Source organism: Toxorhynchites rutilus, chromosome 3, assembly GCF_029784135.1.
Source record: "Toxorhynchites rutilus septentrionalis strain SRP chromosome 3, ASM2978413v1, whole genome shotgun sequence".
Classification (NCBI taxonomy): Eukaryota; Metazoa; Arthropoda; class Insecta; order Diptera; family Culicidae; genus Toxorhynchites; species Toxorhynchites rutilus.
In genome coordinates, this window is record NC_073746.1 from 211,197,093 (window position 1) to 211,222,468 (window position 25,376).

The 25,376-nt window shown below is 39.1% G+C and overlaps 1 protein-coding gene across 1 annotated transcript; it reads left to right on the forward strand.

Moving 5' to 3' along the window:
• The first annotated feature begins 998 nt into the window (after positions 1-998).
• Positions 999-17,312, forward strand: LOC129780530 (pancreas transcription factor 1 subunit alpha). The gene is made up of 3 exons (XM_055788889.1): positions 999-1,578; positions 10,259-10,575; positions 16,988-17,312. The coding sequence occupies exons 1-3, from the start codon at positions 1,343-1,345 to the stop codon at positions 17,143-17,145; spliced, it is 711 nt and encodes a 236-aa protein (XP_055644864.1). The 5' UTR covers positions 999-1,342; the 3' UTR covers positions 17,146-17,312.
• The last annotated feature ends 8,064 nt before the right edge of the window (positions 17,313-25,376 follow it).

Sequence of the window (25,376 nt, forward strand, 5' to 3'; positions counted from 1 at the left end):
CAGAGGATTTTTAATTGTTATTTAACAATACATGTCACGGCGAGCCCCTCGACACAGACGTAACAGAACGACCGGATGGTAACGAACGCAAGACGGACGGCTGTCTATTTGTTGACAGGTCTGACAATCACTCTGTCAGAGTCTGAGTTATAGTCTTTGTTAAATCACACGATTGAAAACGCTGAGTGAGATGAACAATTTTAGTTTTTGCTATATTTTCATTAAACATTAAATAGATTTTACGCCGATCGCTGATTGCATCGAGCCGCTGCAGAAGAGTTGTAAAACCTGTGAAAGAAAAGAGAAAAATGTGAGTTAGGAAAAGAGAAATTGTTAATATGAATTGAATTAAAATTATCATACTTACTTTGTAACAGACTAAAGTAGTGGTAGAAAACTCGTGGAACGGAGAGGAACCTTAACCTAGATTTAAATTGAAGGAGAATACCAAGATTGCAGGTTAAAATTAATTCCACCTACTCTATAATGTAAAATTATTTTATTCAAATTTTTAAGCTAAAAGCATAAATAAAAATTGAGCTATTTGGACTTGGTCACCCTACAATACAAGATGAGAAGCAAATTACAGATTAAGGAAAACAATATGATTCAAACAAAATGTAATTAAATGAAAATATATTTATTGAAAAAAAAAACACATCTATGAATTATTTGCTAAGTGAAACTATTCAATTGAACCTTAAATTTAATTTTGAATTGAATTATAGAAAAAAAACCTTTCTTCAGATCTTAGCTGAATTTAAAGCAAACGGGACACGACCATGAGTATATTCATCCGCATGTTTTTACATGTAAAGAAGAAATAAATTTCTCCCAAATTTCCCTCCGCATGAACCAAATGAACATGTTTCAGTGAGCTCTCTCAATTTCACTTTCTAGTTGCAACCCTCGAAAAATATTTCCTTCTCTCTCTTCTTCGTTTCCCCGCTGGAAAATGAACATATTCAATGGGACAGCAATTAGTCCTTTTCCAGCTGCATTGCTGTTAGCATCGTTTGTGAATGTCACGCCGGAAGTAATTGAGAACGGATAGGCTGTAAGTGCTACCACCTAATAGACCGCACGTGTCCATTGTGGGAACAAGGTGTCAAGCCACCGCCAAGATGGCAAGTCGTTTGATAATTCCGATGTTTACATAAGTCACGTGCAGTTGAGATTTGTGACTGGAAGGCGTGAAGTGACGGGCGCGACCGAATAACACGTGTAATTATGTGAAAATCTATTGTAAATGTAGTAACAGTTAATATTATCATCAATCTAGTCATTATTATTGTGATAAATTGAATTGTATTAGAAGTAAGAGAATACAATTCGCCCAAACATGTTCTCGATGGATACGTTTGATTTCGAGGCCGTTATGAGCCGACACCTGTTCGACGGGCCGGCGATTCATCATCATAGTCACCAGCAACACCAGCATCATTTGCAAACCGCCAATGTTGATTCAACGACTTCGAATAGTTCGGATTATTTTCTGGCCGATGATGAGAATACGACCGACAGCGATTCGTTCTGTGGGTTCAACAGTGACCAGGAAAATAATGACGGCATTAAAGGGTGAGTAATATTTTTTTTGTAAAACAGTTTCTAAAAGATGCTCTGGTCCAACAACCGTGCTATCGCCATTGAGCTTGTCTGGAACCGGGCGTCTGGCCGCACTCAGTGAGTTTTCTCAATCAACATTATGTATGCTATTGGCAGTAATAATGTTATGAACGCAAATGCCGTTTTGTTAATGTTAAGAACGCAAATGCCGTTTTGTTAAAGATAGTAGAGATTGATAAATCATCATTACTGTTCTTCCTTTGAATGACCGGGTTAAATTAGTCAAATAGTTCCGTGTTGGTTTAACTGTTCATTTACAAAATAGTAAATTAACTCATTTTTTGATTTCATAAACAGATATAATGATTCGAGATTTGTTCAAATGACCAGTGAGCACTCAATTGCAAATGACTTGTGAGTCGTTTCACAGTGATGTCACACGTGATGTGTGATTCAAAAGTTGTCATTATATTCAGTTAGAACAAGGTTATTTGAAGTCCGATGGAATAATATTTTCTTTTAACAAAGCAGACAGAATAATTAATCAAATACCACTCGAAGTGTCCGAGGTCGTCAAAAGCTGTATCTTCAGAACGGACATCCGTCATTAGTTAGGGAAACTACTGGTTGAAAAATTTTCAATTTTCCTTCCAGTAGATAACAGAAAAATTACAAGCGAATATGTTTTTAAATTTGTTTTTTTTTCATTGAATATTCGAGTATGATTCGGTATGATTGTCCTATTGGATTGTCAGTATTATACCACTACTCACACGTGTAATTTCGGATGCCAACACGACAATTCAATCGTGAAAATTGAACAGGTTTAGGTTCATTTTTGAATATACCCTGCATAAATTACTGCATTAAGTTTTATTTTCGGTATGTTTTATATTATTGAAAGACAATTTTTTCGGCCCTAATTTTCAACATAGCGCAGAGCTCGAGCTTTTCCCCGAACATCGCTCTTTGCATCAGATGATTTCTCACTTGTTTGGCAATCAAATTTCATCTCTTTCGGTGTGCCCTTCACAAATGACTGATACTCTTGAATCGGTTTTATTTCCATGGTGTTGGCCGTTGGTCTACTAGTTGGGCACCACAGTGACACCATTGTCGATGTAACACTGATTAGTTACATTTGAATAGAGTCAACTTTCCAAGTCTGGCTACAAATTGGGGTAATGAAGCTGCTTCAGTAAACCTCCTCTAAAAAACTTCGAAAAGTTGCTTTTAATTTTTAATTTTTAGGAAGTAACGAAGCACGGACATTCGCAGTACTTTCGTGTTTAGAGTTGTAGGAAAAAGGCTTTTTTTATTTTTTAATGTCTTTGATTTCTATTTGCTACCCTGAGAAAGAAATGGAAAATGAGACATGTAACGAAAATTTCAAACGCATATATTGCAAAATGTTTGTGTTAATATTTGTTGTACAATATACCATTGTTCAGAAAGCTTATTCAGCAATAGTGTGCAGAATGACAAACAGCCGTACTTGCAGATTTAAGTGACCAGCTCGTCGATTTGGATGTTACCCTCCTGTACTCGCGTGCAAAATCATAACACGTATACTCGCGCACGGTGTCACAGACCGAAAATTGAACTTCGCTGTAATGTTGCCATTGTGTATTTTTCAGGCTTTATTGGCATTTATTTGAAGGAAAGACTAGAATTGAATGAAAAAACCCCAAAAATATGTTTTCTTCATCTTTATTATGTTTTAATAGTCATCTAATTCAGCCTCCTCAAAACAGAGTAATTTTTGATACTCCAACACAAATAACGAAATTCGAATTTTGCATTGTTATAAATTAGAAGTAAGCAACTGAATATAATCCATGGAAGTATAAAGAGCTATAAAACAACATAAAAACGTATTAATCGATTGTAGTTTCATTGGAGTAAAAATCAGAACATAGCATAACTGCATGCTCGAAACAAACATAATTTTTACATTTCATTCAGTTGTTGCGTATTTTTCGGGTCTTTTATCAAAGAGAAGAATGTATAACGACCTTCTAGATAATTACCAGATGAAAAAGGTTCTGCAATATAAAGTTTGCATATTTCTAAAATTCTTTGTCTCTGTATTCTTGGTAAACTAAGAATTAATGCCTTTTTTTAGATGGGGCATGAAAAGATGATATGAAAGGATTTCTAAGAATTTCCTTTTCTTTTTCTTGTTTTCTTGTCGATATTGTCCATTATAAAAAAAATATCCCCGGAACTGTAATTGTTAAAAATTAGCATAAGCCACCGATTAGTTTATAGTTTACTGTTTTCATTACTCCACAAATGAAATTCTTTCCCAAGTGTGTATATGTGTATATGTAAACATTTATATTTTGCTTTTGAACGTATGAATCTAACGACGAATAGTTAATATATGGATCCGTTCAATCCAGTTACAAAAGAGACTGAAATCAAATAAGAATAGTCCGGTAATGATCTTATGCATTGTATGCAATAAATAATCCACGCCACTAACATTAATTTATACATTTCATTCAACAAAATTCTAGAATATGAAAAAAAGGCACTTGTCCAAAAACTCCTATCCCTATACTCGCGTCGGTGTGTCAGACCGAAAGTGTTAAAAAAGTGGCACACGTCCCCATTGTACCAACACATGCGATAGGCTAAACGACGACAAACGACGAATAGCGAAGCTAGAGAGAATCGCAAAGTCGTAGTGATGATATTTTCTGAGAAATTAACGAATTATTAATTTCTCGGCTTGACAGACCAATGCGCGAGTATAGGAGTGTTAAAAGAATTAAACTAAAATCTTTTGCAAATTTGCTTCCGCCATTGGTAGCAGTCGGAAAGCTATTCCGGTTTGAGATCATCATTTGGAAATACAAGAACTAAATTTGTAAATTTACAACAATCCTACGTCAAGCTTTCGTCCGTGCCCATAGGTACATACCCCGGTTTGACGGTTCTTGTTCCTGAAATTGATTGTTGGAAGCGTTATGTTTTGATGAATCTCTGTACTTCTCCAAAGTCCGGGATCGCTAATAAAAATGCACTTTGCCGATGTATTCTATTGGTGTCTTTCAGGAAAGACGCCGAACGTTTCAACGTAGAATCGCACTTTATGTTATTAACTAGCTGACCCGGCGAACTTCGTCTCACCCACAATTGATATTTTGATTTAAATCATTTCGAACATTCAAGTTCCCACCGACATTATTTTTATGTACGTGATCTATACTCGCGGTATATAATTTCTTTTTTGACATATAAATCTGACGTAGACTAAGACCCATCAAACTTGACACTGACTGTTTAAATCCTTTGCTCCGTTCTTGAGTTAACAGTTAACAGTGAAACAATTTTTTTTTGCAAAATTCAATTTTATTATTCAACATAATTGCCTTCGAGGGCGATACAGAGATTATATCGATCTTGCAACTTTTCGATACCATTTTCATAGTACTCTTTCGGGTTTTCCAAAATTGGCCTCAGTTTCGGTCATCACTTCATCATCGGTCTTAAATTTCTTGCCAGCGAGCATTCTATTCAGGTCTGCGAACAGAAAATAGTCGCTGGGGGCCAGATCTGGAGAATACGGTGGATGCGGAAGCAATTCGAAGCCCAATTCATGAAATTTTGCCATCAATACACGAAATTCGGATTTCTCCATTTTTTTCACAATAACAAAAGTTGCTTCACTCTCAATGCTGTAACTCACGCACCAATCGGCCGATTGCTGTCAAATTTTGACACGTAACCATTGAAAGATGGTGCTTTGTGATAGTCAAATAGATTTTTGCAAGAGGCGCCATCTAGACGTCAACTCTATGAACTTTTCAGTCGACCTTTTTTTTTCTCTGTTATAGTGACTTTCAACTCATTTCGGTTGGTTCGTCACTTTTACTTCCATTTTTGGAAGAATGTCGGGAGTGAGAATTGAACTCGTGATCTCTGCGTGAGAGGTATGTATGTTACCACTACGCCAGATCGCCTCCTCATTCAGTCGAACTGTTAAATCGTGAGGAATTGGTGTCTTTCATTTTCATCATTTTTATTTACATAGACATTTGAAAATACACAACTATATAACCATTCCATTTATCTGAGTTTCCAGAGATATTTAAGAAGTCGGTTGAATTGAAGTATATAGTGTAGAATACAATAGCTATCTTCATTCATTAGACTGGCCATTTGAACTTTATTGTTATGTTCAGGCTCGAAACATTGAAAAACGTAAATTTCAGTGTTTCATAACTATAGAACCAGATGGAAAAACTCTCACTCCTTTACAAAATTAACGTCAATTCCACATGAATTACTAAAAGTTTCTAATTCGTAGGTCATCTTTAGTTCTCAATCAGTTCAAATAACCCGTTCGGGGTGGTTTCGACCAAACTGCGTCATGTTGTAGTGTGTAACTCGTTCTACGCAGAGGATACTGCTGGTTTGAACTCTTCAAATCTCTCATACTGCTTGTAAGCTGCATCTACTATATACACTCCTCATAAGTTCTTGACAGGGATTTGATTTGGTAAACAAGCTGACCGGTTCAGAATCTTAAGCACCTATTCATTAAACCATTACAAGACCTTTCGGATTTCATGAATTGATGCTAAATTATCCAATTATCACATTGTTTTTGATGCAAACACAACAGTAAATGATCCTGAAGTACTTCGTTGCACTTCTGAATGTTCATTCGTGTTAATGGTAAGCTATTTTAAATAGGGGCGTTTTTGAGAAAATTCTACCCAAACCATAAAAATTCCATCTCCAAAGCTGCGGGTCCAAAAACTAATGTGAAAGCTATTTAATCCTACGAGGTTCACTATTTCAGGAGAACTTCTCTGATAAAAAAAAATTCAACTTGGATAGAATTTCTTCATACTGGAAGGACCTACGGAACGTGTCATGTAACTTTCAAAGATTGATGGTATGGGGAAAATATTTTCAAAAAGGCCTGGTTCAGATAGCTTTTCATCACTTTTCATCATCATTTCACACGAATGCACTGTCAGAAGTGAAGTACTTCAGAATCATACACTTCTGTTTTTTCCATCAAAAACACCGTGATAATTGGGTAATTTGGCATCAATTCATACAATCCGGAAAGTTATGGCATGTTTTAATGAATAGGGGCTCAAGATTCTGGACCGGTCAGCTTGTTTACCAAATCAAAACCCTGTCATGAACTTATGAGGAGGAATCTACACGCAGCTAAGAGACGAAGGTATCACAATTCAGGAATTCAGGTTTACTCGAAGTATTGAAACTCTTTGTCGGATTCCATAGTTATACTGCCATGATTTTGGGAGTTTTTTTTCTTTTTGATATTTTGAGTTTGTGTACAGAAAAACCTTGGAAACGGAAAAAAAACAAAGCGCGACAGCCGAAGTACAGTAAAACCTGTTTTTGTGCGGTTTTTTTTCTTTTCTTTTCGATTGCGATCGCGATTTTTTTGTGCGACTTTTTTTGTGCGGTATTTGAAAAAAAATTAAGTCATCGGTCATTTTTTTTTCTATCTTTGATTTGTACTTCATCCCTCTACATGTGCCAACTAATTCCCATTCTCATGTTTTGTTTTGTTTGTTTCAAGGTATTTTTTTGTGCGACCTTTTTTGTGCGGTATTTGAAAAAAATGAAGTCATCGATCTTTTTTTTCTATCTTTGATTTGTACCTCATCGCTCTACATAGGGACTGTGTCAATTAATTCCCATTCTCATGTTTTGTTTTTTTGTTTTACGGTGTCAGTAGGAGCTTATTGAAAGGAGTAAATATTTCATATTTTTGATTTTATGATCTGAGCAAATTAGTAGGCCACTTATTAAAGTGAAATAAGGAAATCGAATGTTGATGACGTAGTAGCGAAAACCATTTTTTTAAAGCTACTGGTGAATTTTAGTACGATTTTTTATGCGATTTTTTGTGCGGTTTCTATCCCCCGCAAAAACATTGCCTGTATGTTCGCTCAAGTTTTATACATTGATCCTGATTGTTTGCCTTTTGATTGAACAATGAGATAAATGTTGTAGTTTATATAATTTGTATATTTAGTTGTTTGAATGTAACAGATACTTAAAATAATATAATTCTAGCGCTAAGAATCATAAAAACTTAAACTGAACTAACAGGCCTAACTAACAGTTAGGCCCTTATGATTTTGAACGCTCGCAATAATTTATGAAAAAATGTAGTTCGTTAATTTTTATTCAATTATTTTACTCTTAATAACAATACTTTTCCCGTGTACAGGATTATTATAAGGAAAGTAGCGTAACATAAACGAAATATGTAACGTCACAGATTTTGTTTATGTTAAAAATCCTTCCACCTTATCATTTTTCCATATGTTGCAGTCATATGCTGTGTCCTAAACAGAGATGCCAGGTTTGAAGACATGTCTTCATTTCAAAGACATTTGACTTACTGTGAAAACATTTGATTTTTTGAAGACATTATGAAATATGTGAAGACATTTAAGTTTGATCGTGTATGTGGATTTTTGAGAGATATTATTTCCTGTTTCCAGTTTCTACTATTGATCGAAAATATCGTCAAAAGAAGTAAGGCTTTTGTCTCAGTGTCATTCGTTCTTTTTTTAACAGTGTCATTTGTTTACTTTTGTCTTCAGTAATAAATGAAGAATTTTGTCTCGGTGTCATTCATTCGCTTTTTTTTCGACCAATTGGGAAATCCAAGGTTTCCCCGTGACATACCGTTTCAATAAATAATTTTTCATAGATATGGTTTGAGTTACAACCAAAACTTCAAAGCTGAAATAAACAAATTGAGTTATTTATAAAAACTATGCAGCACTTTTCGCAGAACGGCAACAGAAAATTTGAAAACAAATCGGTTGTGTTGTGTTGGCCGAGACTACCTGAGCTGAACAAATTCCCACCTTCAGTTTACAATCGGAGAACACAGTTTTTTTTATCTTCGTTCGCATCGCTCTGCGACCTATTTCCGCCACTTCTGTGTCAATCACCGACATCCGGGAGGCGACTCCACCTGTTCCTACCTATCAGACTCCACGACTCATGAGCCGGGTCAACTTCTTTTCCTTCCCTTCCGAAGGAAGACGTAAACAGAGATTTTTCACCTCAGAAAATTCCAACGACACCAGCTGGGATTGAACCCAGGCCGATCGGATTGCGAGGCTGTTACGCTAACCACACAAACACTGGCGCCGTCGCAGAAGAACACAGTTCTCAACGTAGTAAAATACCCACTTCACATTCGGGTTGACGCACTTTGACATTTCTTTTAACCCGGAAAAAATGCACAAATTTCTGCATAACTCGTGAACTCATCGAGTAAATGGCGCCAAATTTGGCATGCGAAGGTTTCAGGAGGCAAGAAATGTTTCTATGGTGATAAGATACTCCTCCCTCTCTCAAATTTCTGCATAACGAGAACTAATCGAGCAAATGGAGCCAAATTAGGCATGTAAAGGTTTTAGGGTGCAATAATCGTTTCTATGGTGGTAAGATACTCCTCCCCCCTCTCTAATGGAGGGGGGTGGGGGGCTGCCATACAAATGAAACATAAATTTCTGCATAACACGCAAACTAATCAAGCAAATGGAACGAAATTTGGCATGTGGAGTTTTTAGGGTGCCGTAAATGTTTCTATGGTGGTTAGATACCCCTCTCTTCATCTCCAAAAAGGGGGGGGGGAGCCAGTTTGCCATACAAATCAAACACAAGTTTCTGCATAACTCGAGGACTAATCAAGCAAATGGAACAAAATTTCATATGTGGAGGTTTTAGGGTGCAATAAATATTTCTATGGTGGTTCGACACACCTACTCCCTCTATAAGGGGAAGGGAGCTGCCATACAATGAAACACAAACTTCTGCATAACTCGAGAACGAATCAAGCAAATGGAGTCAAATTTGGGATGTGAGGGATTTTTGAGTATTACACATATTTCAACCAAACATATTCCAATCAAACATGATAATTGAAAATTTTCGAAAAACTCTGAAGGAAAATGGGAAACTTCGAAAAATTCAATACGCATATGTTCTACAATTACACAGTGACAGGCGTTGTTAGTCTATTCGATGTTTGCGTTAACGAAATTGATCTTTGGTTGAAAGTGGAAATGGATTTTTATGTGATAAAACGCACTCTTATATCGTCTTCTATCTATATAAATAAAAATGGATCACCGAATGTGTTGATAAGAGCAAAACTCGAGAAAGGAATTGTCCGATTTAGGGCTGTCTTTATTCTATCATATTTTCTGTATCAAACATTTATTCCATGTAACGGAGAAACATGTTATGTGCAAGTGGTTTAAAACATAATGAATGAGGGTTGTGTTTGAAAATAATCTGATATTATAATGACGAGTTTTAGTAGAGTACCAGGAATTTTCTCTTAAAAGGTAATTTCAAAGAGTCATTTAGAAGATCAATCAATGAACAGTTCTGCGATTGGACCCATGAACGTGCGCTTAAAAGAAAACGTGATTGTTTGAAGGTATTGATAACAAAAAAATTTTTTTTTGGGCGGGACGAAGTTTGCCGGGTCAGCTAGTATTTAATAAATAGTTATATTGGTAAATTGGAATTTTTGGGGCCAAGATTATTGCGGATATGTACAGACCTTGTTCGGACACACATTTTGTCAATGTATTCTTTATTCTAGAAAAAGAAATTTGGATATGAGTTACATAATTCTAATTTGTTCCTATCATTCCAGAATCTATGCAACCCGTTCGTCGAAATACCGTCGACCAAAGTGCGCCTCCCAGCAGGCTCAACAGCGCCAGGCAGCCAACCTTCGCGAGCGTCGACGGATGCAAAGCATCAACGAAGCCTTCGAGGGACTGCGGACCCACATTCCAACCCTTCCGTACGAGAAACGACTGAGTAAGGTGGACACCCTGAAGCTCGCCATCAGTTACATATCCTTCCTGGGGGAAATGCTACGTAAGGATAAAAACGGAAACGAAACAGGCGTGAATGGAATGAAGAGAGCACCCGTCAAAGAGCCACCGAAAAAGTTTATTGTTCGCGGTAGGTACCGGCGCTGTAGCTGAAACGATCTATATATGTTGGTGAAAATAAGGGAATATGTGTCACTTTTATGGTTCCGTTGTTTACGAAAATCACTATGAAGCGAATCGAATTGAGAACCGTATCGAACGAATCATCATGAAAGAGTATACACTTCTGCCAGCTTGCGATACGGCTCGAGCACCGTCGGTTTGATCGTTTTCGTATTAATCCACGTATCCCTTGGTCCATATGGATCGCGGAATAATTACAGATGAATAGAGCAGCTAAATTAAGCGTAAACCGTGGCTAATTTAGTGCATATATCCCCCTCGGAATATTGATGATATACCACAGTTCATGGGTTGTGGACAAGGATGACAGCGTGTTTTCTGGTTACAACAATATGGTTCAAATTGTACCAAATGGTTTATGAAATGTCTAGCTAGAAGCATATCAAACGGTTTGATGTTTGTAACGAACGAAGGATCAAATCTCAAGATCAAACGTAAACATATATTTAATCCAGAATCTCATCCATTTTTTTTATTGATTATTTCAACCACAAATCTTCGGTCATCATACATAACATTAGTGCGCACGCATACACGAATTTTCTACATCAATCATGACAGACAGCAATTCATTTACTCGAAACGCTCCACATTTTATCACGGAAAGGTACAAATCCCAACATCTGTCGATCAATTCCCATTTTCCCACGTTTCAATCAATAGCGGGGGTGTAAACGATGAGCTGATAATTCACTGGAATCAGCAACAGCGAATGAGCTTTCCCCTCAGTGGTGGGTGGGTGTTGGCGACCACCGAGACGATTTACTCCCTGCTGAAAACACTCATTCCAATGAAGAGGCTGGGTCTGATTGTAGGTATTATTTGCGCATGTCTCGTGAAGTTTGCGGGGGCGCACTGGGAACATAGAGGATTCTTCCGGTATTTGTTCTATTTTGTGTGGTATGAGGGTTGGCGCCGTTGTTTCGAGTGAAAACAAGCAGCTAGGGGTGTACTCAAATATTGTACGAGTAAACCCTGAATTTATTCAACCATAATGATGTAAGATGACAAAAAATAAGCTTCTATCTAATTATTTTTGTTTTTGAAAATTGCTTTACATAGAATGTGTGAATATGATTCCACTTTTTTGTGTAAACAAAACCTATTTAACAAATGAAAGGATTGTGTAATTTCTTTTTTCTTACTAATTCATTATCGTGTCCTTTAGAATGTTCGTGTGTTTGTTGAATCCAAGGATGTGTAGATTAGGGTGCCAATGAATGTATGGGAAAAAATCGGTCTTAAAATTTCAAAAAATCACCTCATGAAAAATGTCCACCACCTCGAAAAAATTCCCTATGCAAAAAAATCAGCTCAATCGGACTCACGAGAGAGTGGCGCAAAGCGGTCAAAGTTTGGATTTTTTGAAAATCAAAAAATTACCCAAGGGGGGTTTTCGAAAAAAAATGATGCCAAATGTTTTAAAATTGCATGAAACGTCGAGATCCACTGTCATCTAAATAAAAAGTTGTCAAAAATCGACACTCTGGGACTTTTTTTTCAGTATACGAGGCAAAATGTTTGGTTTTGGGTGCACTATATAAGGTAAATAATGGTTTGTCCACTTTTTTGAATGCTCTAATTCAGCGCACTAGTATCAAATCAGGCATTCGAATGTTTCCAAACATATAAATTAAACTGTGTTTTTCTTCATGAATTTTTTTTTAATCCAAAATATATATATTATTAAGGCTCATATGGCGTCAGCGGTTGACTCGAGGTTAGTATTACAAGTGTTCTCATAATTGGTATGTCGCAGTCTTCGATGCTTTGTACGTGTGCCCGACACGGGATACTTCCTATTGGGATGCAGCTGACCATTAATCAGCAACGCCCCCCTAGTCTGTACCCCATATCTAGCGTGATGCGTCTTTCTCGACTCGAGGAATCCAGGATAGAATGGTCACTAGCCGGCGCAATCATCAGCTCGTGTAGAGTTGTCATGAGCGGTACAACCTTTGGCTCTTGTTGAATGATCAGTGGACTGCACAACCTTCGGCCCGTGCATCTGTAAAGAGTGTGTGTATGTATTGCCGTGACTAAGTAAAAGTTTATCGATCGGATAGGAGGGATATGAAACGGGGACACAACGAAGGAAACATCATAAAACGTTGACATCGGCGTTTCTGAGGAACAGGTATAGATGAAGCAGAAGATCAGGATCCCGGCTACCTAAGATATCCCGGACGGGGATATCCGATTGTCTGCCTTGTGCTCTCAGTGCTCTAGAGAGCTGAGAGCGAGCAGCATGGAACCGGATACACGACCAGACAACATGCTCGATGTCGTGGTAGCCATCGCCACAAAGCCTAAATAATGAATGGATCAATATGATGACAGTAAACTCAAGCAATGAGAAATGCAACATCTACTTGAAAAATTCGATTTTTTTTCATTCAAAAATGGTGATTTCAAAAACCGGACAAACCATGATCATTTTTTGGACAAACCGAAAAAACCGAAAAAAAATAAATCCCAGAGTATCGATTTTTGCCAAAAACAATTTTTTTGAGATGACAGTAGACCTTGACGTTTCATGCAATTTTAAAACATTTGGCACCAAATTTTGTTTTAGAAAACCCCGATTTCCTCCCCGTTGAGTGATTTTTCGATTTTCAAAAAACCCAAACTTTGACCGCTTTGCGCCACTCTCCCTTAACCCTTTCGCTACGAGCGTCGTCTATAGGTGACATCCGCGCGACGACCTGTTTGTACGAGTGTCGTCTTTAGACATGACATGAGGGTGATACTGTACATAGATCACACCAACGCGATGTGCAATGGTGCAATGCGCAATTTCGGCGCAATGCTCCGTTCAGCGGTAGCACTCCGACGGAGCACACTGCCGTAGAGAAAGGGTTAAGTCCAATTGAGCTGATATTTTGCATAAGGTGTTTTTTTTCGAGGCGATGAACATTTTTATGGAGTAACTTTTTGAAATTAGAGATGACCATTTTCATTGGCACTTTAGTGTAGATCTATCGCACTGGCCGAGTCGGACAGCACCTGGATGAAGCGATTCGGCAGATGGGCATCGAAAATTTTTGTCTTTTTTGTCTAGTCCCATTTTATCCCAACACTGTGTGTTTTGAATTCCGTTCTGAAAAACTTTGTCAAAAGTTTAAGGTTCCAGCCTCTCTATCTACTCAAGTGCATTCCAGGCATCATCAGAAATTTCTGGTCGGCGATTTCGTGAAGAAGGCAGATGACCTCGGTAAGGAAAACGGCTTCCTCGGTATAAAGTTGCTCCAGTTTCTTCAGCGAATTCCCAGATGTTCTTTCGAGGTTTTTCTCCCAAAGCAATCGGAAGTTTTGTATCACGTGTCTGCGTTCTTCTCTATGATGTCTCTCTATGATGTGTGTAATTATGCTCTATGATGTGTACGCTTATGATGAATAGTAGTGGTATTATCAATAAGAAGAGGACACAGCGGCGTAGTGTAGAGAGAGGGGTGGCTTAGGGGGTGGTCCGCTCGATGACCATAGTAATTATATTGTTTCGAAGGAATTCTTTCGATATTTGTAATGAAGGTCGCCCATTAGTGATTCTTTGTTAATTTCACAGAGGCTTTATACTTGGAAGTTCATTCGCCTTTACTCAGTGATTGGTGGTATTATCTATTGAAAAATTTCGCCATGGAAATGTTCATGTAAAATAATCATTCTTGTTTTCTTTGGTTCTGGATGCGAGAAAGGTTGCTGATACGAGTGAAAACATTCGTTATCAATAGGAGAGTGATGGTTCAGCTTTCAAGAGGTGCCTTTCTCAATTTTCAACAACGCTCCAACCATGCCGTGTTCAATTGGAAGACTTCAGGTTTTTTTTAATTTTTTTATCTCATTTGTTTATTTATTTAGGCTCATTAGCTTTTTCGCGGTAACAGAGCTCTAATCGTGTACATGTTACATTTTTGTAGTTTCTATGAATTGTAAATTACACAGTAGCCGTTTTTAGGCGTAAGAGAATTCTTTTTGTTCCTTTCATTGTTGCAGACTGGACAGCGGAAACACTTGATATGATCATTGTTGTTATATTAATAGCACAAAAGCCCGATCTTTTTTTCTTGTTGCAAGTAGAGCTGCAACAAGCTGCAACAAAAAAAAACAAGTGTAATTAATGATTATTAATACGAGCTACAACATTGATATTTTCTACTAAAATTTTAGTCATTCTTATAACAAGTTGGTTCATGTAACACAATTTACACAGTAACTTAAAAGTTTCAAATTAGAACTTGTGTTGATTAATAGATTTTTAGACCTTATCGACCACCAAAATCAGTTTTTATTTATGTTGACCCCTGGGAAACCGATATCCACTCACTTTGAAAACCCCTGATCTAGATGGATGTTTGATTACAGATTCCAAGATTTTCAGTCAAGGTTTTCTTCAAATTTAATTTTCATGCACATTAAAATTAGTCATTGTCGTTTTATCACATTATCACATTTCCATTTCCGCTTTCGAACGAAGATCAATTTCGCTACCGCAAACATCAAAAGGACTACGAACGCTTGTCAATATGTAATTGTAGAACACATGCGAATTGAATTTTTCGAATTCTCCTATTTTCCTTCAGAGTTTTCCGAAAATTTTCAATTGTCATGTTTGGTTGGAATATATGTATTATTTTTATGGAACTACCTCTCCATTCCAGAGAAGGGAGGGGTGTCATACCACCATAGAAACATTTCTCGTATTCAAAAACCCTTCCATCCCAAATTTGGCTCCATTTGCTTTATTAGTTCTCGAGTTATGCAGGAATTTGTGTTCAATTTATATGGCAGCCACCCCTTAGAGAGAGGAGAAGAGTGTCGAACCACCATATAAACATTTATCGATTTCTAAAACCTCTATATGATTCAATTTGTTTGATTAGTTCTCGAATTAGTTGACCTAAGAATTTCTGCAACAAGGTCCTTTATACAGATGAGATGAAAACCAATCTTTTTGAATCGAATGGAAGACAGATGGTGTGGTGTGGAAACCAAGATCGGTGCTCCAGGTTCAGCACATGGTTCCCACAGTAAAACATGGTGGAGGCAGTCAACTGATGTATGGTACAATGGCGACTTCTGGAACTGGAATCGTGGGGTTAATCGATTCAACGATGGACAAAATGACTTATTTGAACACCTTGAACGTAACCTGCGGTTTTCCGTGCAGAAATTGGGTCTTCCTCGTGATTACTACTTTCAACGGAATATCGACCCAAAGCAAACTCATCGTGCGGGAGTGCCTGTTCTATAATTTTCCAATCAACTCAAAACACCTCCGCAATCACCGGACATGAACACTATTGAGCATTCATGGTGAGAAAACAAGAACCGTCTGAAGAATAAAAATCCAGGGAACAAAGTGGAAATCAAAACGACGATTGAGGAGATCTGGGAGATCATTCCGTCTACAGTGACCAGAAATCTCGCCTAGGCGCTTGCAGGCAGACCTGGACGCTAAAGGGGCAATACCATATACTAGGGGTTGATTTTTGTTATCTGTTAACATTTCCGAACTGATTTCAATTTTCTTTTTAAGAAAAACTGTACACTGCACACTCAGTTTTGCCACGTATTGAATAGTTTTTATTGGATTTTTAAACAAGAAGTAGAAATGGGTCCATTTTAATTTTTTTCTTATCACTTCATGAGAGAAAAATCGATTTTACGAAGAATATAAGTCGCTTCTACTTATTAACTTTTCAACCCCGAACAACTCAAAAATAACAAACCAACACGGGGAGTACACTCAATTTTGCGATTAACTGCATGGTTTGTTTCCGGATGTATTACAAAAAGGTGACTACTTTTTACTCAAATTTCTGACTATTTTTTATTTATACAATAAGTATCTTTGGAAGCTGGGACCGACACAGATATTGTACAAATGCTCTTGATACGTGCTGAATGGAAAGCGCAGCAATTCGGGGCTCAACGTGTTAAGTATCTGGATTTCATTAAAATTAGAAAATCACATCAAAAATCAATTAGCTGATATAGCTGAAAGATAACCTCCAAAATTCTACACATTTACTTTGCACCTCTATTTGACAAAAGGGCACATGACCGTCTATACCGAATTCAAACCCCTCTCGAAAACCACCACCCGGAAAAAGGATCATCAGCGGCAGTACTCGCGTTCGCTGGGAGAAACGACGGCTGCTGCTGTCTGAGTAAACAATTTTCGGTAATGCTCGCTGGCATCAGAGAGCATCACTTAAATTGGATTTGTAAACACTCGATAAAAACACGAGCGTTCGAGCATAATTTGTTTCTAATGTGGGATAGGGGACCGGAAAACAATACGCGCACAGGAAGAGGAAAGTTGAGCAAATATTAATTCTACCATTTCGCCTTCGCAGGTGGCAGCGGACAAACTCACTCCCTCTCGTGGCATCGGAAAGGTGATCGCAACGCTAATGGACGGTATTTCGCACGGATCTGGCGCCCGGAGGATCCTCGGAGCAATCAACGGAACATCGCAGCTGGCCCATCGTCATACTCGAATGGATTGGTGTGAAGGGTAGGGTAGTATTAAACAGTGCAAATTAGATGTTCATTTATTTATACTTAGTCTAACAGAGGGTTCATTTTTCATCAAGGATTATGAAAGTGAGAAACAATTCTAGTCGTTTTTTTTAATCTTATTCGTATGTTGAAATATTGTAAATAAATTTTCTTTACCAAAAACTCCGACATTATGCATGGAATCATTATTCGTTATTAACTTACTAAATCTTTTCCGCAAACAACACATGATGAACCAGTCGACTCTCACGCGTATCGAACAGGATTTCGTAGCACAAGGTTGGTAAGTTGTGAAACTATCGAATAGTCTTACCAGTGGTTTATTGCTACGTGAACAGAGCTAAAGGGTGTGTCACATCAAATTGCATCACGGAAAAAACGCTGTAGAAATTTAATTTCTAGGAATTATATCTTCAGCATTCGCTTATAATCAGATAAGAGTGTATAGATCACGTTGGCCATGCTTCACTGTCAATGTTTCGTAAATTTGGAAAAATGTCGTCGAACGAAAAAGAACGTCGTGAATTAATCCTGCGCACTCATTTCGAGAATCCGGAGTTGTCACATCGAGACATCGGTAAGATGCTGGGAATCGTCCAATCCACGGTCAGCAGAGTACTAAAACGATACTTCGAGAACCTAACCATCGACCGGAAGGTGAAGAACGGCAAAAATGGATGCTCCGTCAGTGAAAAAGATCACAAGCGCGTAGTTAAGCAGTTTAGACGTGATCCGAGAAGTTCGGTCCGGGATGTCACCAATAAGCTGAATTTGTCAAGTTCATTCGTCCAGCGGACCAAGCAGCGGGAGGGCCTGCGTACATACAAGGTTCAGAAGGCTCCTAACCGCGACGAAAGGCAAAACATGGTGGGGAAGACGCGAGACCGGAAGCTGTACACCGAAATGCTGACGAAGCCGCATTGCCTGGTAATGGACGACGAAACCTACGTCAAAGCGGACTTTCGTCAGCTGCCGGGCCTGTTGTTCTTCTTCGCAGAGGACAAATTCAGCGTTCCGGAGGAGATTCGCAAGCTGAAACTATCCAAGTTTGCCAAAAAGTACAAGGTGTGGCAAGCGATCTGCTCTTGCGGAAAGCGGAGCGCCCCCTTCGTGATGACCGGCACGGTAAACGGACAGGTTTACCTTAAGCAGTGCCTACAGAAGCGCTTACTACCACTATTGAAGCAGCACGAGGTCCCGACCATCTTCTGGCCGGATCTCGCTTCGTGCCACTATTCAAAGGACGTGTTGGAGTGGTACGAAGCCAACGGGGTCACCTTCATGCCAAAGGAAATGAACCCGCCCAACGCGCCGGAGCTCCGGAGCTTCGCCTAATAGAGAAATATTGGGCGATTATGAAGCAGGCCTTCCGGAAGAACCCAAAAGTTGTCAAATCGGAATGAAAATGGATTTCTGTTCAAAAAAAACTACAACCTGACGTTGTACAGGACCTTATGGACGGGGTAAAGAGGAAGGTGCGAGCATACGGGCTTGGGCTCGAAGTATGAATAAAAAGAAAATGCCAAAAGTTGTTTAATAGTTTTTATTTTACTGTCTAAAATTTTCAAAAGGATCGGTCTACTGGGCGAATTTCTACAGCGTTTTTTCCGTGATGCAATTTGATGTGACACACCCTTTAGAAGGCGAAATCATTCGGGTTCCCCTCGTTATTTTATATATTCCGGAAATGAAAAAAGCACATCACCTGAATAAACATTTAGCACTATCGTTTCGATGGGAGAGGGTCTCCATATTATCATAATGAATGTAAACTTTGGTTGCTCCGGAATTTAAAACTATTTAAAAACAACAAATTTTAGAAACTATAAAAACCTTCACGAGAATCGTTTTCAATATGTAGACGAATTTCGACAAATTTAATTGCATTGCAGCGCTTTACCTTCCGAACGTCGCCAAATAAATTGGGTAAAAATTAATCCATTTATTCAAGAGACATAATCTTTCCTTTCTTCATACTCCTATTCGCTCGCATGTGAGATTTGTTCACATCAAGTGGTGATATTAATCTCTACACTCAATTGAGGCTTTTTTAATTCCATTCAGCGAGATTCAATTTGAAACCATCGGATTATTTAGAGCTGTCCGAAGGGCGCTATTTTTTTAAATATCATTTGCTCTCTATACTATTGCGACGAATCCCCGTTTTAGGGTTGATTTATGGTCCCTTGATTTTCACCACCGTGGCGTGAGGATGAATGACAGAACCGGAACGGGGGTTTATTTTATCATACTCGTTGTGTAATTTCATTCCAGCTCAGTATGAGTTGTTGTTCGTTGAAAAAATATCTTATGCAATCGTTGCTGACAACTCGAATATTCCAGGACCAGCACACACTGTCTCACGTTATGGGTTCTCGTTGCCTTTTTCACGAAAATCGCATTTTAACGCTATGAAAAAGTTGTTTTTACTCTGGCGATAGGATTGATATTGGATTGTCCGGGAAAATATGGATTACTACTGATGATGACCAAATCGAGATATTGATCAAGAATAATCCTCAGTACACGAAACGTGAATTTAAAAAAAAATCTGATAAAGCTTTGTTACGTAAAATACGAGGGTGTATGGTTTCTACACAATTCGACCGAAAAACATTCGGCTGATGAATAATGGAATGATTGTGGAATGAAACGGTACAAATATAATTGAATAAGTATATGTGTAATATTGTATTTACATTTTACTAGCTGACCCGGAAAACTTCGTTCCGCCCAAAATTTATTTTTCATTATCACATTCGCGTTTTTTTACTAAGCGCACGTTCATGGGTCCAATCGCAGAGCCCGTCCATTAATTGATCTTCTAATCTACCCTTTAAAATTATCTTTTACTATAAAATTCCTAGTACTTCTATCAAAACTTGTCATTATAATATCAGATTACTTTCAGACACAATTATCGTTCATGGTTTTTCAACAACTTGCAAATAACATGTTCCACGTTACCCTAAGCCCTAAATCGACAATCCCTTTTTCGAGTTTTGCTCTCATCAACACCATCGGCGATCCATTTTTATTTATATAGATAGAAGAAGCTGTAGGAGTTAGTTTTATCACATTAAAATCCATTTCCACTTTCGAACAAAGATCAAATTTCTTTAGCGCACACATCAAAAAATAACAACGCTAGTTATCGAGTTATGCAGAAATTTGTGTTTCATTTGTATGGCAGCCTCCTCTTAGAGAGGAGGTAGGAGTGTCTATTCACCATAGAAACGTTTCGTGCCCACTAAAATCTCCACATGCCAAATTTGGCTCCATTTGCTTGATTAGTTTTCGAGTTATGCAGCAATTTGTTTTTCATTTGTGGAGGAGTGTCGAACCGTCATAGAAACATTTATTGCATCCTAAAACCTCCACATGCCAAATTTGGTTTCGTTTGCTTGATTAGTTCTCGAGTCATGCAGAAATTTGTGTTTCATTTGTATGGGAGACCCCCTTAGAAAGGGGGAGGAGTGTCGAACTACCTTAGAAATGTTTCTTCCCCATAAAACCTCCACATGCCACATTTAGTTCCGTTTGCTTGATTAGTTCTTGAATTATGCGGAAATGTATGCTTCATTTGAAAGGTACTCCCCCTCCCTCCTCAGAGAGACGGGAGGAGTGTCTATTCGCCATAGAAACGTTTTGTGTCCCCTAAAACCTTCGCATGCCAAATTTGGTATTTTCTTGATTAGTTTTCGAGTCATGCAGAAATTTGTCTTTCATTTGTATGGTAGCTCTCCTTAGAGAGGGGGTGGAGTGTCTAACCACCGTGAAAACATTTATTGCGCTCTAAAACGTCAACCACGTTGACGTTTGTGTCGTTTAAGTTGGGAATCAACCAAAACCTGAAGATGAAGGCAATGGACCCCTCTACTTGGCCGCAAGGAATTGAATTTCGCGAATTCGTGGACAATGGCACCTCCACACGGCATTTTTGGAAACCTGTGCCAATAGCCGACCCGGGAGCAACGTCGACGTAACAATTCTGCCAACCTCAATCAGCACTCGTGATTTCTTGACCATTTATTATCAAAACGTCCGTGGTTTACGTACTAAAACGAACGCTTTGCTTCACTCGTTGCTCTCCTGTGATTTCGACGTGGTAATTTTCACCGAAACGTGGCTTCATTCCGACATTGCGAATACCGAGTTGGCAGCTAACTATACAATCTATCGTTGTGATCGGAACTCTCGCACCAGCTCATTTCAACGCGGCGGCGGCGTTTTGATTGCTGTCAATCCCAGACTTAATTGCAAATCCGTGCATCTGTTAGACAGTGAGAACCTTGAACAAATTGCCGTACAAATTGTTCTTCTACATCGATCGCTCTTCCTATGCTGCATCTATATTCGTCCCAACAGCCATCTGGATATTTATACCAAACACGCCGAGTCTGTGCAACAACTTATAGATATGGCAAAGCCTCATGATTCAACTATCGTCGTGGGTGATTATAACCTACCAAATCTAGTGTGGAATTTCGAAGAAGACATCAACGGCCTGTTGCCACTCAATGCATCGTCTGAACAAGAACTTGCTCTTGTCGAGTCCATTTTGTCCGTTGGACTCAAGCAAATCAACGATCTAGTCAATGTGAATGGCAAGTTACTTGACCTGGTATTCGTTAGCGATTCAGACGGTATTGAGCTGTTTGATCCACCATCTGCTATTTTAAAAATCGACGATCATCATAAGCCGTTACTTTTAAAACTTGACGTCCATTCGCCTGGCCAGATCCGCCCGCCCGGTGTTCCAGCAGCTCGCAGTGAGTATGACTTTGCACGGTGTGACTTTAACGCTATCAACGAGCGAATCGGCTCGTTGAATTGAACAGAGCTTCTTGACCTCTCTGACATTGATGCAGCCGTCTCTGCCTTCTACGACAACATATATCAAATAATTCAAGACACCGTTCCTGTTAAAAGATGTAAGCCTTCCCTAAATTTCACACAACCATGGTGGAATTCCGAACTCCGTAATCTGCGTAACCGTCTGCGAAAAGCTCGGAAACGTTATTTCCGCTCCAAAACAGCTGCTAATAAAACTGCTGTACAGTCGGCTGAAGCCGAGTATAGTGGTTTACATGAACTTAGCTTTCGGCAGTACATTGACAATTTGCAGAGTAGTTTCAAGATAAATCCATCATCTTTCTGGAATTTCGTAAATTCCCGAAAAGGCTCTGCACGTATTCCAGTGGACGTTACATACTGTAGTCAAAGCTCCTCTGACGCTGCTAGCTCTGCTAATCTCTTTGCGGAATTCTTCCGAACCGTTTACGAAGTCGATCAGGCTCCGACTCCGCAGGAATACATCGATAACTTGCCGAGTTTTGATATTCGTCTACAGCAAATCACCTTCAGCCACGACGATATTTTCAAAGCCCTCTCTTCTGTTGACGCCTCGAAAGGTCCTGGTCCGGATCGAATTCCACCTTCCTTCATTAGGAATTGTGCTGCATCATTGACCATCCCTGTGAAGTTTATTTTCAATCGATCACTTCTTGACGGCGTCTTTCCTGAGTCATGGAAGCTAGCATCCATAACCCCGATCTTCAAATCTGGAAACATTCACAGCGTGGAAAACTACCGTCCAATCTCGATACTGGACTGTTTGGCGAAAGTCCTGGAAAGACTGCTACACGATAAGCTGTACACGGCAGTCCGATCGTTAATCTCGGAATTTCAGCACGGGTTTATGAAGAAACGCTCCACCATTACCAATCTGATGACCTTCACTAACACTCTGGTTGGTGCCATCGAGAAGCGTCGTCAAGTTGATGCCGTGTATATCGATTTCTCCAAGGCGTTCGACAAAGTTCCGCATGGTCTCGCTATCACAAAACTGAGCCGCCTCGGTCTTCCTTCGTGGATTGTTCGCTGGATAGAATCGTACCTTTCGTCCAGGAAAGCTTTCGTGAAGGTTCACGATGCCACATCGAATGCGTTTCAACTACCGTCCGGGGTTCCTCAGGGTAGTCACCTTGGTCCTCTCATCTTTATACTTTTTTTAAACGATGTATGCGACCATCTAAGCTGCTGCAAGCTCTTGTATGCAGATGACCTAAAACTCTACCGCATTATCAAGACGACGGTTGATTGCCTGGCTCTGCAAGCTGATATTGAACGCTTGTCATCGTGGTGTAAGATGAACGGAATGTTGGCAAACCCAGCCAAATGCAAAATCATCACCTTCAGCCGAAGTCGAACACCGGTCACGTTCGAATATTCGATGAATGAGTCACCGCTTGTGAGAGTATGCTCTATCAAGGACCTTGGGCTACTTTTAGACAGGAAATTGAGATTCAACGAGCACATATCGATGACAGTCACTAAAGCAAACTCCATGCTTGGCTTCCTGAGAAGAATACAGCGCAATTTGACGACGTACATGCCATGAAGTCACTGTACTGTTCTCTGGTTCGCAGCGTATTAGAGTATGGAGTGCAGATCTGGGCCCCGTATCACAGTGTGCACGTAACACGTATCGAAAAAATCCAGAAACGTTTTATAAGAAGTGCATTACGGCGGCTCCCATGGACAAATCCCGACAATCTACCGCCTTACGAACATCGATGCGCGCTCATCGGACTCCAAACTCTGTCGAGCCGGCGTAGTTTTCTGCAAAGGCTGTTCATCTACGACGTACTAAGCAACAACATCGACTGCGGCAGCATACTGCAAAATATTAATATTCACGTTCCGAACCGCCAACTCCGAAGCACTTCCTTTCTCAGAGTTCAAGGGCACCGTACTACATACGGATATAACAATCCGCTAGATAGATGCTGTAGGCTTTTTAACGATGTGCACGATATTTTTGATTTCAACATAAGTAGACTAGTTTTTAAAGATAGAATTAAGAATGTCTAAATAGTCTGTGTGGTCTGTGACCAAAGATGGTAAATAAATAACTTGAAAACCTCCAGATGCCTAATTTGGTTGCATTTGCTTGATTAATTCTTGAGTAATGTAGAGATTTGTGTTTCATTTGTATGGCAGTCACCTATCCGCACCTCCGCCCCCCTCCCTTAGAGAGGAGGAGGAGTATCTAACCATCATAGAATCATTTATTGCACCCTAAAACCTTCACATGCCAAATTTCGTTTCATTTGCTTCATCTCAGGTAATGCAGATATATGTGTTTTATTTGTATCGTCGTCGTATCGTCGATTGATCTAATTCTCAAATAACGTTTGTGCCATTTCCGCAGTACGTTTGGTAGGTTACGTAATTCAATGGTCCTCCTGGGTTGCTCCGGAGTTGATTTACGACACTTCGTTTTAAGGGGAACTTGCGCGTAGAGGATTTCACACAATTTATCGTAGCACGATCGTGGCGAGAGATAAGCTATTGCATCAACCGAGCCTCCGTCCAGTAGTTGAAGCTAGTTTTAATTCTCTTATGCTAAAACTTTTATAAGCTTAAACTCCATATTCAGCATAAATCGAATGTCTGATCCGTCCTCTTTGTTTGTGTCCATTCATGATGTGCCATGGTGTCAATGGTGGTTAATAGACCGATTGTGCCGGACCGCAAAACTTGGAGGCAAATGAGCGCTTTTAAATCATATTCCTGTTTAGGAATTTTATATTTCGGTTGACCGGTAGAGTAAAGTAAAATCAAGAAAAAGTCAAAAATCTCCGAAAATGTTCTAATCTGACAAGCAATCTGCAATTATGGATTAAAAACGAAACTATTGTTGTTTCTGGGACCATGAGCCAGCAAATTCAGGAATTTTCGAAAAATGGTTTATGAAGGAAAACTGAAAACATGGTCTTCAAATAATCATAATTCTATAATGTACTTGTTACATTGAATTATGGAAATAAAACGTATTTTAAAACCCCAACAACATTTTTGTGTTCATATTTTTACATGATCAACCTTCAGTGGTTAGATGAATAAGGAATTTGCAAAGATGAAGAAGTTGTGCGATGAAATTGCTCCAACATATATGTCTTTTTTAAATAGAAAAGGGTGCGTCGATAATTATTGCAACACTTTCAGACTTGTGTCACTATTTTCATATTTGACCAAATTTTGCCTAGTTTCTCTTTGAGTGTTTGTTCCCATCCGCTCAGGTTTGCAGTTGTCAGTGAGATTCCGGTCGAGATGGAAGATAATCAACTAAAGCCAGCGCTACACGATGCTACGAACACCCTCGAATGCTGGACGCTCGATGATTCGACGCATCGTGTAGTCGACTGACGAGCTACG

Coding starts and splice junctions, on each gene's coding strand:
- LOC129780530 (XM_055788889.1), top strand. CDS start 1,343: ATGTTCTCGATGGATACGTTTGATTTCGAGGCCGTTATGAGCCGACAC. Junction 1,579..10,258: donor AATAATGACGGCATTAAAGG/GTGAGTAATATT, acceptor CTATCATTCCAG/AATCTATGCAACCCGTTCGT. Junction 10,576..16,987: donor GAAAAAGTTTATTGTTCGCG/GTAGGTACCGGC, acceptor TCGCCTTCGCAG/GTGGCAGCGGACAAACTCAC.